Genomic DNA, 15,657 nt, shown 5'->3' with positions numbered 1-15,657 from the left:
TCAACAAAAACTAAATTAAAACCGACCACCTCTACCAATGGAAATTCTCCAGCCTCCAATAATCCAGATTGTAAAATGATACTCACCCTTCCCAGCATCCTCGGCAAAATTCATGACCACAAGGCACATCCACAGGATCTTCAAATACAGAAATGTTGCACAAGCAAATGCCACACTGAAAAATAAGGTATCATATCAAGTAACGGTAAAAAAACCAAGTAAAAAACAAAAATGTACAAATTCAACAAAACTGAGCCAGGATAAAATCTCGATTCTCACATGTTAACTTCTATCTAATTTCAAAATAAGAAAATAGAAAGAGTAGGTCCATTGGCCCTTTGAACCAGCTCACCATTAAATAATATCTTCCACTTAAACTCCACTATCCTCACATACAGTACCCAATAGTCTTGTGGCCTCTGACCTGAATATACCCAATGACTGAGCAGCCACAGCTCTCTGGGGTAGAGAATTTCAAAGATGCATAATCCTCGAGTGAATAAATTTCACATCTCAATCCTAAATGGCAGATCCCTTCCTTTGCGACTGTGACCTGTATTCTAGATTCCCCAGCCAGGTGTAACATTTTTTCAGTGCCTACCCTGTCAAGCCTCTGAAGTATTTTCTATCTTGCAATTAGATCACCTCTCATTCTTTTAAACACTAAGGATTAATCCATCCTCACAGCCAATCCCCTGATCCCAGGAACCTGTCCAGTGAACCTTAGTTGCACTCTTTCTTAAGTAAGGAAATCAAAACTGCACACAATACACCCCAGGCAACCTGGCTTCACCAATGCCCTGTAGCAAGACATTACTCTTATTCTTCGATCCTTTTTTTTTTTACAAAAGCTAATCATTTGTCTTTCAAAATGCTTGCTGTGGACCTCCATGCTAACTTTGTGAAACATTTCCCAGTCTCTCCCTATTCAACAATTATTCTGCTTTCTTAATTTTCCTACCATCTGCCAGATTCTTGCCCACTCAATCAATGTGTCTATATCCTTCAGTGTTTTCCTCATCGTTTACTTCCCACCTAACTTCGTTTCATCGGCAAATTTGGATACATTAAGATTCAGTGCCATAATTTAAGTTTTTAATATAGATTGTAAATCCTTGTGGTACTACATTAGTTACAGCCTACCAATTATCCCACCCTCAATCCAGGGTCCTTGGTAGCTGCATCTTTCCATCTATGGAACATGATTGACACCCAGAAAACAATTGTTTCGATGGATTTAGGAGGTGCAGACTAGCCTAGCAATTGTACACGCCTCCGTGACTTCATAGGCTTCGGTACTTTTCATAGAATCCCTACAGTGCTGAAGGAGGCCATTCTGCCCATCGGGTCTGTACCAACCCTCAAAGAGCACCCTAAATAGGCCCACTTCTTCATCCTATCCCTGTAACCCCACATAACCCACACATCCCTGGACACTAAGGGACAATTTATCACGGCCAATCCATCTAACCTGCACATCTTTGGACTGTAGGAGGCAACCAGAGCAAATTTGCGCAGGCAGAGGGAGGTGTGCAAACTCCACACAGTCACTCAAGGCCAAAATTGAACCTGGGTTCCTGGCGCTGCGAGGCAGCAGTGCTAAACACTGTGCCACTTTGTGAGCTAGTATCCGGAGGAAAGACGGAAGCCTACATGTCTGGGGTTTAGCTGTTGCTTGAGTTGCTGAAAGGTGTTCATTTAAACAAAATATTAACTGCCTAATGGATCCCACACCAGATTTTCAGTTGGATTTACTAATTTATCCATTAAATCATGATTTTGTGGGCAGCACGGTGGCGCAGTGGTTAGCATTGCTGCCTCATGGTGCCGAGGTCCCAGGTTCGATCCCGGCTCTGGGTCACTGTCCGTGTGGAGTTTGCACATTCTCCCATGTTTGCGTGGGTTTCGCCCCCACAACCTAAAAAGATGTGCAGTGTAGGTGGATTGATCATGCTAAATTGGCCCTTAATTGGAATAAATTAATTGGGTACACTAAAATTAAAAAGAAAATCATGATTTTGTTGTTGTTTGTGTTAAAAGGCAACGACAGGCAGGGCCTAGATTGCCACAGATGGAGATGTGATCTTGTCCTCCAGGTGTGCCATTCCCTAACCCCTTTCATGCTAGTCAGCCTCCCACTTCTGGAGCCTGCAGGCAAAACCCAGACAAGCCACCAACTCCCTCAATAAAGACCCACCTCGGCAAATTAAGTTAAATTAAATTAAATTTCCTCACCACTCCAGGAAAACACACACCTCAACATCCAGTCACCTAGTAAGCCCCTATATTGGCTATAAAAAGGCCCCCACCACACAACTAACCCCCCCCCCCCCCCCGCCCCCCCCCCGAAAAGCCCCTCACAATAGAACTGTTACTCCACTAAATCCCCTTACTAGAATACTAAATCTCCAATAATCCATCAATAAACGTCTCAAAAATCTTCCTCCCCACTAAGGTATCTCTGCACAAACCACCCAAACCTTTCTTAGTTTCTAGCCTGTAACTCACTCCCAGCATCTGTTAACCCACAGAGAAGCTCCCCGAATCCAAGTAGATTCCAGTCAGTAACTCATTCCCAGTTATCTATTATTCTATGCATCAAGGTCCACAAACCCCTCAGATTGGGAGTGGGTTACAGGCTCAAAACTAATCATGAGATTTAGGGTTATATATAGAATTACCCACAAGCGAGTCGCAGGCTGGAATCTAATTGCAGGATTTAGGGGAGTGGGGTGGTTATGTATAGAATAACATACACGGGAGTGAATTACAAGCATTAATCCAATCGAGGGGCTCAGGTTGCTGATACGTGGAATGACAGATACCCATCAGTCCTAATTTTATGAAATGCCCCACCATCACGGTAGTACTGTCAAACAGGCTAGTGTGTGGGTATGGGTGTTATTTAACACAATCATACTGAAGACAGTAGAATACAAGGTTCAGAATATCAAATTGGGGTTAGGTGTGAAAGCAAGTAGTTTAAATTGGAGATGAACAGAGCTAAGATGAAGTACCGCTGGACTGCATAAATAGAAATTTACATTCGGAAGATAAGGGAAGTGACTTTAAGTTAACTACTGTATTTCAAAAGGAATATGTACAGTGAGCATAGATTGTAAATGGATGAAGGAACGTAGTAAGTTTACTTTTACTCAAAAGTAGTAACCATAAAATAAAATGAAAGATCTGTAAATTTGTGAAAAGGAACTTCTGAAGGAATGCAAAACAATAGAGTTAAGACGAAAGAGGACAAATACACCTGGAGAAAAACGGGAGTCTGTTTTGGAGGGTATTGTTAGCAGTGTGTGCTGGAAACAAACCTGTGAAGCAGTTGATGCTATCCTCAGAAAAAGGTGCGTGTCTGCATGGTTTTGAGGCAAGCTTTGGCTTCCCAGCATTGAATGAGAGAAAAGCCTGTGTAAGACTTCCCCTATAGCAACATAGATTTGTGGCAAAATTACTAAATTTTTTAGTCATTAAAATCTACATGGATTGTTGCCTATGTCCAGCTCTGAGCTAATTAAGCAGAAAACCTTTGGTAACTGGGCTGCACGGTAGCACAGTTGCTAGCATTGTTGCTTCACAGCACCATGGTCCCAGGTTCGATTCCCAGCTTGGGTCATTGTCTGTGCCGAGTACGCACGTTCTCCGTGTCTGCGTGGGTTTCCTCCGGGTGCTACGGCTTGGATTTGGATTGGGTTTTGTTTATAGTCACCTGTACCGAGGTACAGTGAAAAGTATTTTTCTGCGAGCAGCTCAACAGATCATTAAGAACATGAAAATGAAATAAAATAAAAGAAATACATAATAGGGCAACACAAGGTACACAATGTGGGTTTCCTCCCACAAGTCCCAAAAGACATGCCGTTTGGCAATTTGGACATTCCGAATTCGTCTTTGTGTAACAGGGCAGGCACTGGTATGTGGCAACTAGGGGCTTTTAAGAGTTACATTTAAAAAATAATATTTTTATTAAGGTATTTGAAAATTTTAATAAAAATAACAGACAATTACATCAACATGGTATAATAAATTTCCCCCACCATCTCAATCTTCACACACCTCAACCATACAACAACAATCCGGCCCACCCCCCTCCTTGGAATACTGCATCTGCTGACACTTTAATTTTCCCTGAGGAAGTCGAACGGCTGCCACCTCCGGGTGAACCCGACCATAGAACATAGAACATAGAACAATACAGCACAGTACAGGCCCTTCGGCCCACGATGTTGCACCGAAACAAAAGCCATCTAACCTACACTATGCCATTATCATCCATATGTTTATCCAATAAACTTTTAAATGCCCTCAATGTTGGCGAGTTCACTACTGTAGCAGGTAGGGCATTCCACGGCCTCACTACTCTTTGCGTAAAGACCCTCTTAAGGCAAACTTTATTTTCTCGAGACTGAGAAACCCAGCCATGTCACTAACCCAGGTCTCTACACTCGGGCGCTTTGAGTCTCTCCGCCTCCGGGCTACCAGGGAGGCAAAGGCAAGACGTCAGCCTCTTTCGCCCCCATAACTCCCGGCTCTTCCGACACTCCAAGATCGCTACCTCCAGACTCGGCACCACCAGTGTTTTTAGCACCGTGGACATTGCCTTAGCAAAACCCTGCCAAAACCTTCTAAGCTCCGGGCATGCCCAAAACATGTGGACATGATTTGCTGGGCTTCCCGTGCACCTCACACACCTATCTTCTACCCCGAAAAACCTGCTCATCCTAGCCGCTGTCATGTGTGCCCGGTGGACTACGTTAAATTGTATCAGGCTGAGCCTGGCACATGTTGAGGAGGTATTAACCCTGCTTAGGGCATCCGCCTATAGACCCGCCTCTCTATCTCCTCCTAGCCCGTCCTCCCACTTGGCCTTAAGCTCCTCCACCGCAATTTTCATTTCACCTCCGAGAGCTCCTGGTAAATAAAACCCAAAGCCCATCCCCCCTCTAACCAGCTCCCTGCAAGACAAAGTTACCTTTAGCCATTCATACAGCCCCTTATTACACATAGCACTACTTACATTTATACAATCCGGCACAACAAATCGCCGCCACAGTACTTCTCCAAGGCTTCAATGTCTTTTAATTCGCCTCCAGCCTCTTTTCTTTTAAAAAGTTCATACTTCGTCAGATGTTTCAAAGTAGAAGTCCCGTTCCTCATGTGTGACCCACAAATGGGCTGGGTACAGCATCCCAAACTTCACCCCCTTTTTAAAGAGGGCCGTTTTTGCCCGATTAAACCCAGTTTGCCTCTTGGCCAGATCCGCACCCAGGTCCTGATAAATGCACAGTTCACAGTTCTCCCATTTGCTGCTCCGTTCCTTCTTGGCCCACCGCAGAACATGTTCCTTGTCCAGGAAACAGTGAAAGCGTACCACCATGGCCCTCGGCGGCTCGTTCACTCGGGGCTTTTCCCCCCGAGGGCTCGGTGCGCTCTATTCACTTCCAGGGGCCGAGGGAACATCTCAGCCCCCATCAACTTCCCCAGCATGTCCGTCACACAAGTCCTCGCATCCGATCCCTCACTGCCTTCAGGGAGGCTGACAATTCTAAGATTCTGCCTCCTGGACCTGTTCTCAGGTCCTCCAGCTTCTCCTGCATTCTTTTCTGGCGGTCGTTCATCATCGCCATCTCGGTCTCCAACACAGTTACGTACTCCTCGTGCTCGGACACCTTTTTCTCCACCTCCTGGATCGCTCTCCCGTGGGTCTCTTGATTCTGCACAACTTGATCAATCAAAGCCTTAATCGGGTCCAGCGTGTCCTTCTTCAGCTTGGCGAAGCAATCTCCGAAAAACTTCACCAGCTGCTCCGTCGACCACTGTGCCATCTCCCTGAGGCCCTGCTTCTCCGCCATGCTTTTCCGCATTACCAGCTTTGCTCGCGTCTTCCTTATAGGACTATGTTTTCTCACACGGCCACTTCTGGTCCAATTCTCCATACACCGGAGGGGGATTTCTCCTTGCTGTCTCACTCTTCACCGATTTATCCCATAAAATCCGGAAAAAAACGGGGGAAAAGGTCCAAAGTTCCGTCACAGACGGGAGCTATCAAATGTGCGACCTACTCCTCCATGGCCGTCACCAGAATTGCTTTTCAGATTAACTTAATTGTAGTGTTAATGTAAGCCTACTTGTGACAATAAAGATTGTTATTATTTATTATTACTATTGTGGAAGTACTGTTAATTGCGTAAATGCTAGTTTGACCTCAGCTGGAATATTGTGTACTGTTCTGCGTGCCACACAGAAGGATGTGAATGCACTGGAATGCAGAAGAGGTTTACAAGAATTGTTCCAGAAATGAGAAACTTCAGTTATGAGATTAGAGTGGAGAGATTAGGACTGTTCTCCTTGGAGATAAGAAGCTGAGGGGAGATTTGATAGAGGTGCTCAAAATTATGATGGGCTAAACAGAGTAGATCGGGAGAAACTGTTTCCCCTCATAAAAGGAACCAGAGGGCACAGAATAAAGGTGATTGGCAAATGAAGCAAATGTGATGCAAGAATTTATTTTTCACACAATAAGTGGTTATGGATCTAGAATGCACTACCTGGCAGTGTAGTGGAGGCAGGGCAAGCTCATTTGAGGCATTCAGGGGTATGTGAAAAAGGCAGGGGTTTGGCTCTAAGCCATAATGCTCTTTTGGAGAGCAAGTGCAGGCATGGTGGGCCAAATGGCCTCATTCTGCACAAAACAATTCTATGATTCTGTAATCTGGTGTCTTCAAGTTTTATCTTTTTTCCTTTTTAAAAAATCTTTAAATTCAATTTTTTTAATCTACACAGGTGGTTTTAAATTCTTTTTCCTGATTTTCTCAAAATACAAATTGTAACTTGTGTGATGGCTTGTTACAAGTTCCCTTTGGGATTTGGACAGTCTGCACTTGCCACCTGTGTAGCCATGTAAAATGGCTAACTCCCGATGAGAATGGCCAAACCCCGATTTAAAATGGCGAACGGAAGAGACTGATGGGAAAATCAGCCAACAGGACTCAAACAGACAGCTGCAGGTAAAACTGTGTATTCGCCTTTGGGGAAGCCAGACCGAATCGATACCTGCAGCCATCAACACAACAACACAACAGCCGTCTGCATAGTAAGTAGCAATCCTGGGAACAATATGCTACACACAAAAGCCGACCCAGACTTTTCGGCGCCAGCAGGAGCTTACACAAAGAGAGGTGAATGACCACCCCTCGATCAAGGAGTCGCTCCAGCATTGGAGAATATCGAACCAAGTGATTGGGACCAAGTCCAATCACTTGGAACCAGGTACAAGGTCCGCCCCGAGAGGCGGGAAGCCCCTGGGGACTATAAGAATAGGGGCCAAGTTCAAATCGACCCTTCTTCCCTTCTTCTCCTCTCCCTTTGAGACCCTTCTGCTGACCCTCTTCAACAGCTGCAAGAAACAGTAAGTCTTACTCCAACGCTCGCTACGAGATAGGTACTCCTGACTATCGACCTGTACCAGCTTTGAATCCCGCAGGCTCAGAACCCATACGAAAGGCCATTCGTTTCCCTGACCTGGTGGGCCATTCCCAAAGTTAAGTATTGGCCTGTTAGTTGTAGGAAGTAGCTTAGAAGTAGAATTAATGTAGAAGTATGGATTGCTGGATATAATAAATGTGCGTTGATTTAACTCTTACTAAGCGGTGTGTTGGATTACTGATCATTACTTGGACTTGAACCACGTGGCGGTATCAGAAAGATACCTGGCGACTCAAGAGCAAAGGTGATAGAACAAGAGCAATTAAACTAAGGCTAAAAAGAGCAACATTTTGGCGACATCCTGACGGGACCCGATCTAGAAGTGGAAAACCACTCCGGGAGAACCCAAGAAATTTGAATTAGAAACCCAATTGGAAACAGAAAACCACAAGTGTTCAAGCGGTTCTGGTCAATACTCATAATTCGGAAGTGTGTGTATGCATGCATAACTAACAGGGCTATAAGGTAAAACTGATAGATTTTTGTGGCGTCAAAATTGTCGGAAGTCTGTATTTTCAGAAAGTAGCGAAAGCCGTACCCGCATTTACAACACCGCCTTAGCCCCCTGTTCCAAATTTAGAAGAAGCAGTCGGATAGGAAAGATGGCCATGCAGGCAATGCAGCGCCTCATGAACCCTGAGGAATTTGCGGTCACAGCGACCAGCAGCAGTAGAGTGGGACAGTGTCCCATTTGGGAGGAGGAAATCCGGAAATATCTCAAGGGCAAAGGATGATTTCTGCGATAATGAGGAATCAGGTCCCGGAAGTATAGGGCATACTTGGTGGGAGAACCTGAGCGAGATCCATAAAAAGAGCTTGGGAAAAGCTCGCAAGCCGATGGCAATCGTGTCCTGTTTGGCACAATTGCGAGGCACAGAGGAGGTCGTCAAGACGCTCCGCAAAGAAGTTGAGGGCAAAAATCGGATGAGTAAAGTCGATGTAAGCGAAGTTGAAAAAGAGACTATGGAATTAAGGAGGAAACTGGCAGCAAAATATGAAGAGGTGGCTGATGCCAAATGGGCTCACCAGTCTTGTCTGGCGCATTTAAGCAGTTTCCAGTCGCAATATGAAAAGGCTTATCAGGACACGTAAGAGACAGAAAAACAGGTAGAAGCGTTACAGAGACAGTGTAGCGATCTAAAAGCAGCATTAAGAGCACTCCACGCTGCCACCACAGAACAAAGACCGAGCACCATAGATCACGCAAAGTGCCGGAAGCAGATTGCAGAGCTGCAATCACTGCTTTCTGTTCAAAAGGGTTTCCAGGAAACCTTTGGGGAAAAGTTAGACCAGGAAGACGGCCCTGATTGGGAAGAGTTACACGAAACAGCGCAGAGATATGTTCAGGGAACATGTGCGCAGGGAAAGCCCCAAAAGTGAAAAGCACCCCAACCCCCCACACAGCAGATAGTTCAGGCTCCAATGAACCCTGTAACCACCCACCGCACAGCCACATCAGACAGTGCGGAATATCTATATTCCACCCCCTTAACAGTGACCCAATTACGGGACGCGTGCGAGAGGATCACACCGTTCCTCCCCGACTCAGACCCCCACCATTTCTTTGCCACAGTTAGACATCAGGCGAACATGTACGGCCTGGATGAGAGAGAGCAGGTAAAGCTCACAGTTTTAAGTTTAGATCCGTCAGTAGCAGCAGCTCTTCCCGACCCACAGAATGTAGGAGGAGGCACCCTTGCAGAAATGCATACCGAGATCCTGGATGCGATTGGGTATAACTGGGGTGACCCCGTAGATGGCCTCAATAAGTGCAGGCAGGAAAAGACAGAACACCCCACAGCATTTGCTGGACTCCTGTGGATTCATTTCACAGCAGTTTTCGGTAATTTAGAACGCGCTCATTTGTCCCAAGACGGTATGGCCAAATGGACCCGCACCCATATCTCCCATGCCACAGAGGCAGGACAAAAAGCCTGTACCAATTATGACCACTCAGAGGAAGCCCACAATGAGAAATGGGTTTTAAAAAGATTGTCCCGCGCCTGGGAGCAGTCTGTACAAAGCAAACCCACAGTTAAAAATCCCGAAGAACAGCAGGCAGAAGCAGACAAACCCGCAGTTAGGGAACCCGAGGAAGAGCAGGCAGACATGCATCCAGTTAAAACGCACCAGAACCCCGCATGGGTAAACGAAGGAAGCAACAGCCCCCCCCAGAAACCACTGGAATGTGATAATTGCGGACAATTAGGACATTACGCACGAGAATGTCAAGCCCCCCTGAAACTGCAACGGAATCAGCCCACAAATGCCCCCCGAACCAGCGAAGACACCAACAGCCCCGGCCCCCCACCCAGGGAACCATACCCAAGGGAACAATGCACCAGGGAGCCTGCTCCACCTTATGTGCCCCAGGGGTCATGTTACAACTGTGGGCAGCCAGGAAACTTCGCCCGAGATTGCAGGAGACCCCCACCAGCTAGACTAGCCCCCAGATATGAAAGAGAACATCACCACAGCAGCTACAAGGTCCCAGCTGCCCCATGCAAACTGGGAGCGCTTACCCACCACTTCTCATGGCAGCGTTACCTCAGCAAGGCCACTTCATTTTTGTTTCACTCCTCCTTCCTATCTTCTTCGGTCATGCTGCACTCCCTCCATATGCTAATTACACGCCAGCCCAAATGTGATTTACGATGTCCCGTATTCTGATGGAACCTGCAGAATGTTTTATGTTGGTTTGTAAGTTTGTTAAATGTTGTATCTCCGACAGGAGAATTTTTCTCACAGCCACACGCCCATTCGGCCGAAACCCCCGAGCACTTGCCGTCAGAGACCCACCATTGCCAGACGCTTGTTCAGCGGAACTAGCTTATCTGCAGAGACTGGTCAAGAGACCACACGCTTGTTCAGAGGAACTAGCTTTTCAGTTGATACTTGTTCGGGTATCAGACGCCTGATCGTAACTGCCCTTCTGGTTCGAAGGATAGAACCATTACGGCAGCCCCACCACGATGACTACATTTTTGCCCGTTCTTGTCGGTTGCTCAGGCAGTGGAGAAACGGCGTGAGACCCGTCCTGCCTGGGAACCCCCCCGCTGGTCAACTACGCTCGGGTAGGGGAGATACGGCATTGGTAGCCGTCCTACCTGGGGGCTCCATCCAAATCTTACCCGTCGCGGCCCATACGCACCTCATTTTGACATTTTTCATTTCAAAAAGTTGTTTGTTTAGGGAACCTTTAGGTTGCCCGCCATCTGCTATTTACATCCTGGAACATTTGGATGGTAAATTAGCACTGGTTCATGATTGGGAAGCGTGCCGTGTCCAAAGATTTGTTTTTGAAAATAAATGAGGGAGTCACACATAGTGACCAATTATAAAGGGAATAATTGGCACCAAAGGACAGACACACTAGCATACCAGATATTAAACAAAGATAGTTACGGATACTATGCTTGTTTCTACAGAACTCCAGAAGCTCCAGGACCGGAGAAAATAAAGAGAAGAGAAGAAAGAGAAGGAAAGAGAACAGCCATGAGGACTTCCTTCATCGCGATCAACACACTGTTTTTGGACATTTGGTTGCGCATGAACGCGAACCCCATGACTTCAAACCCCCCAGCCGTTAATGTTTCACTGCCCCGCAGTACCCAGAGCCCAGTGACACTGCATCATTCTGGTGTGCCAGGTTCATAACCTGGTACTCCCTGTCCTATGTGATCGAAACACTGTTAGCGTTGGCGATACTCTGCTGTGTAGTGCAGACTATGCGCCTACGTAAATAGAGAAGGAGAGCCTACCACGCTCGAACCCCGGTATATAGGATCAGATCCCCTATGTTCAGTTACGACCAGACCCCCGCGATCTATAATCAAATAATAAAGTGCATTCACTTGCATTTATTGCTGTAAATAAAGAGATGTACAAAACGTTTTCATGAGCAAAAAAAAAAAATTGTATGATCCTGAGCTTGACTGCCAAGCCAGGAAAGACTGTATGAAATGCTGTGATTTTGTTGTATAATTGAGGAAGGTAGGATAATGGAATGCTTAGCGAGTGTAGTATATTAAGGATAAGTTAGAGGTTCTAAGTTTGTTTTGTAATGCATGTCCCTGTCTGACATAGCGCCCTTAGAATTGTTAGTTAAAATTTTTTGTGCATAGCTATGGTCAGTGCAGAGGCCATGTAGGAGGTTTCCCTCCCGGTCAGGGAATGGAAAGTAACAATCATGATGTGATCCTTCACACTTCGCGTTAGGATCACAAGGAGGGTATGTAGCCATGTAAAATGGCTAACTCCCGATTAGAATGGCCAAACCCCGATTTAAAATGGCGAACGGAAGAGGCTGATGGAAAAATCAGCCAACAGGACTCAAACAGACAGCTGCAGATAAAACTGTGTATTCGCCTTTGGGGAAGACAGACCGAATCGATACCTGCAGCCATTCGGCGCCAGCAGGAGCTTACACAAAGAGAGGTGAATGACCACCCCTCGATCAAGGAGTCGTTCCAGCATTGGAGAATATCGAACCAAGTGATTGGGACCAAGTCCAATCACTTGGAACCAGGTACAAGGTCCGCCCCGAGAGGCGGGAAGCCCCTGGGGACTATAAGAATAGGGGCCAAGTTCAAATCGACCCTTCTTCCCTTCTTCTCCTCTCCGCACCCTTCGAGACCCTTCTGCTGACCCTCTTCAACAGCCGCAAGAAACAGCAAGTCTTACTCCAACGCTCACTATGAGATAGGCACTCCTGACTATCGACCTGTACCAGCTTTGAATCCCGCAGGCTCAGAACCCATACGAAAGGCCATTTGTTTCCCTGACCTGGTGGGCCATTCCCAAAGTTAAGTATTGGACTGTTAGTTGTAGGAAGTAGCTTAGAAGTAGAATTAATGTATAAGTATTGACTGCTGGATATAATAAATGTGCGTTGATTTAACTCTTACTAAGCGGTGTGTTGGATTACTGATCATTACTTGGACTTGAACCACGTGGCGGTATCAGAAAGATACCTGGCGACTCAAGAGCAAAGGTGATAGAACAAGAGCAATTAAACTAAGGCTAAAACGAGCAACACCTGCCATATCATAACACCCTCATATGTGGTACATTATTGAATCTTTTTTGAAAACCCAAATATAACACATCTACCATAAGCTTAAGCAGATAAGTTTAAAATTTATCAGTGGACCAACAAATCTTGTATTCATTCTGCATAGATATGCTTTTTTTTCATTATAATTACATGAACAATACTCAGTTCAAACTATCAACATTTTCCATACATACAGATAAAGTGAAACTAAACTATATATCTAACTATGTTTGTGGCTTAGTACAAAGCTTGAAGTTATGACAATTATTACGTGATATGTGCAGGTAGGGACTATCTGAGTAAATTAAAATCATCAACATACCACAAGTACATCCTCGTCAGTTGGAGATAAACTGATATCGTCTGGTGATGTGACAGAGGAACGGGTGGTGCGAGGAGTTCGAGGTGAGGGGAGAGTGTCCCATGCATTATATCCACTGGGTGGTGGAATTGGCATCAGAATGCCTGAACGTTGGCAACAGTCCTCAGGGTTTACCATCCAAGCTTCAAGTAGTTTTTCTCGATCCCAGTCTAGGAAAACACAAATTGAAGAATAAACACCAAAGATTATTCACCAAAACTTTAGCGCTGTTACATTGGTCTTAAATTGCAATGGCTTGATTACAGTTCTTACTCGGTAGTATTTGGATTGCAGGTTTACAAATGCATTGTGTTGGTAAAAAGGACATAGTGATAGTATTAATCAATTCCCCACATTTTACCTTGTCTCAGTTGGGCTACCACAAAAATTGGTAAACAGAAGAGGCCCCTTTGATAGGATGTAGCATGGATCATGTATCATGGAGAGGAGAAAGAAGAGGGGAGAAGAAAGATAGAGGATACGATGCCACTATTGTTAAGGAGGCAACATCAGAAGCAAGCGAAAATGTAGCAAGCTCTCACCTTGTTTTGAGGAACTGAAGATGCTTAAAGGTGGAGGAAAAGACAAAGAAAAATGTGTCCAAAATGGATCAAAAGTTTTAAAGATGATATAGGCTACAAACAAGTATTTACGAGTCAACAGCAAAATACTTCAAATGCTGGAAATCTGAAATGAAAACAGAAAATGCTGGAATCATTCAGCAGGTCAAGCTACATTTGAGAATCTATGTGTCCTAGCTATGTCACCCTTTCAGTCGGATATGTGGAACATTCTCAGTCCCATTCCTACTCCGGAACCCCCCCATTCATTTTCCTGGTCCATTGATACTTTGACTGCAGTGCCACTTCGTTCTGGTCTCAAACTGGAAAATTTCCATTTGTTTCCAATTTCCATCACTTTCTTAATTTCACATGGTCCATCTCTGAATCTTCCCTCCACCCCCCAAATTTCTCTATTTCCATTTGTGCGGATAAGTATGGACCAAGGTGGACTTTATGCCCACTGATTCCCAAATGTACTTTGATTTTGATTACACTTCCTGCTACTTCACTTTCTGAAAGCACGGTAGCACAGTGGTTAGCACGGTTGCTTCACAGTTCCAGGGTCCCAGGTTCGATTCCGGCATGCAACACCGTCTGTGCGGAACCTGCAGGTTCTCCGGTTTCTTCCCCCAAGCCCAGAAAGACGTGCAGTTAGGTAGTTTGGACATTCTGAATTCTCCGTGTAGCCGAACAGGTGCCGGACTGTGGCGACTAAGGGATTTTCACAGTAACTTCATTGCAGTGTTAATGTAAGCTTACTAGTAACAATAAAGATTATTAATATTTCAGTCTCCCAGTTTCTCCATTTCTGTGTATTTGCTCTGATGATGCCATTTTCCATAACAATGCTTCCGGTATGTTTCCCTGAGCCAGTGGTTCAGCTCCACCTTGGCTGATTGGACCCACTGACCATGCCCATCTCATTTCCCCCATGTCTGCTCTCACCTCTTCCCCCACTCCCAAAACCATGAAACGTGTCCACACCATCCCCCCACCAGCCTTCACTCTGTTATTTCTTCCAGCTCCAGCTCACTTTGACCTTTCTATTCATGGCCTCCTACGTTGCTCTAACAAAACTTGAGAGAGGTTTGAGAAGCTATCTTTCGATGAGGCACTTTAAAGCCTGCCTGACTCATTTCAACAATTTCATGCATAAGAATTAGGAGAAAGTCATTTGGCCCCTCAGTCTGCTCTGCATTCGCCAAAATCATGGCAGAGGGACTAAATTAATACTTAGCTTGTGTTTTTACCAAATTAGAAGATGGTGACAATGGCCCAGTTGAAAATGTGGGAGTTGAGCAACTGAACAGAATAGCGAGAAAGAACCGGTGCTTAAAAGGCTGGCAGCACTCCAGGTAGAGAAGCCGCCAGGCCTAGTTGGAATGCATCCTAGATTGCTGGGAGAGGTAAGGGGCATATTGCAGAGCCATTGACAGAAATGTTCCAAGCCTCTCTTAACACAGGATTAGTCGCGGGGGGGCTGGAGGATTGCAAATGGTTTAAGAAAGGGGCAAAGGATAACCCTGGAAACTACAGACCTGTCAGCTTGACATCAATAGTGGGAAAACTGATGGAGTCCAAAATACCAGATGAAATAAATATACACTTTAGAGAAAAATAAGTTAATATTAGACAGTCAACATGGCTTTGTCAAGGGCAGGTCATGTCTGACAAATTTTATTGAGTTATTTGGCGAGGTGACACAGGCAGCGGATGTCATATATTTGGACTTTCAGAAAGCATTTGATACAGTGCCACATGGCAGGCTGGTAAGCAAATTAAAAATGTTTGGGACTGACGGGTCCTTGGCAACATAGATTAGAAGTTGGCTGAGAGGTAGGAAACAGAGGGGAGATATAGATGGGCATTTCTCAAACTGGAGACGTGTTGAAAGCAGTGTTCCCTGGGCTCACTGTTGGGACCCTTGCTTCTTCTGATTTATATAAATGATTTAGAGGTGGGCAAAATCTCTAAATTTGCAGGTGATACTAAGCTGGGGAGAATAGTGAATTGTGAGGATAATGCTGAGTGACTTCAGAGGGGCATTGACAAGTTGGCCAAATGGGCAGACACCTGGCAAATTAACTTCAAAACAGCGAAATGAGGTAATGCATTTTGGTAGAACATGGAAAGACAATAAAGGATAAATGGTATAATTTTGAGGGGAGTACAGGAGCAAAGGG

The 15,657-nt window shown here is 45.3% G+C and overlaps 1 protein-coding gene across 2 annotated transcripts in view; it reads right to left on the bottom strand.

Moving 5' to 3' along the window:
- Positions 1-15,657, bottom strand: part of LOC140424963 (ankyrin repeat and IBR domain-containing protein 1-like) — a 100,300-nt gene that overhangs the window by 38,149 nt on the left and 46,494 nt on the right. For both annotated transcript variants that reach the window (XM_072508696.1, XM_072508697.1), the window contains exons 6-7: positions 12,873-13,081; positions 87-175 (exon numbers count right to left, since the gene is read on the bottom strand). In XM_072508696.1, coding sequence (XP_072364797.1) covers positions 87-175; positions 12,873-13,081 — 298 coding nt within the window. The remainder of the gene's footprint in view (positions 1-86; positions 176-12,872; positions 13,082-15,657) is intronic.

Source organism: Scyliorhinus torazame, chromosome 6 (genome assembly GCF_047496885.1).
Source record: "Scyliorhinus torazame isolate Kashiwa2021f chromosome 6, sScyTor2.1, whole genome shotgun sequence".
Classification (NCBI taxonomy): domain Eukaryota; kingdom Metazoa; phylum Chordata; class Chondrichthyes; order Carcharhiniformes; family Scyliorhinidae; genus Scyliorhinus; species Scyliorhinus torazame.
The sequence above is the reverse complement of the archived record's forward strand: the minus strand, read 5'-3'. Positions and strand labels throughout refer to the sequence as shown.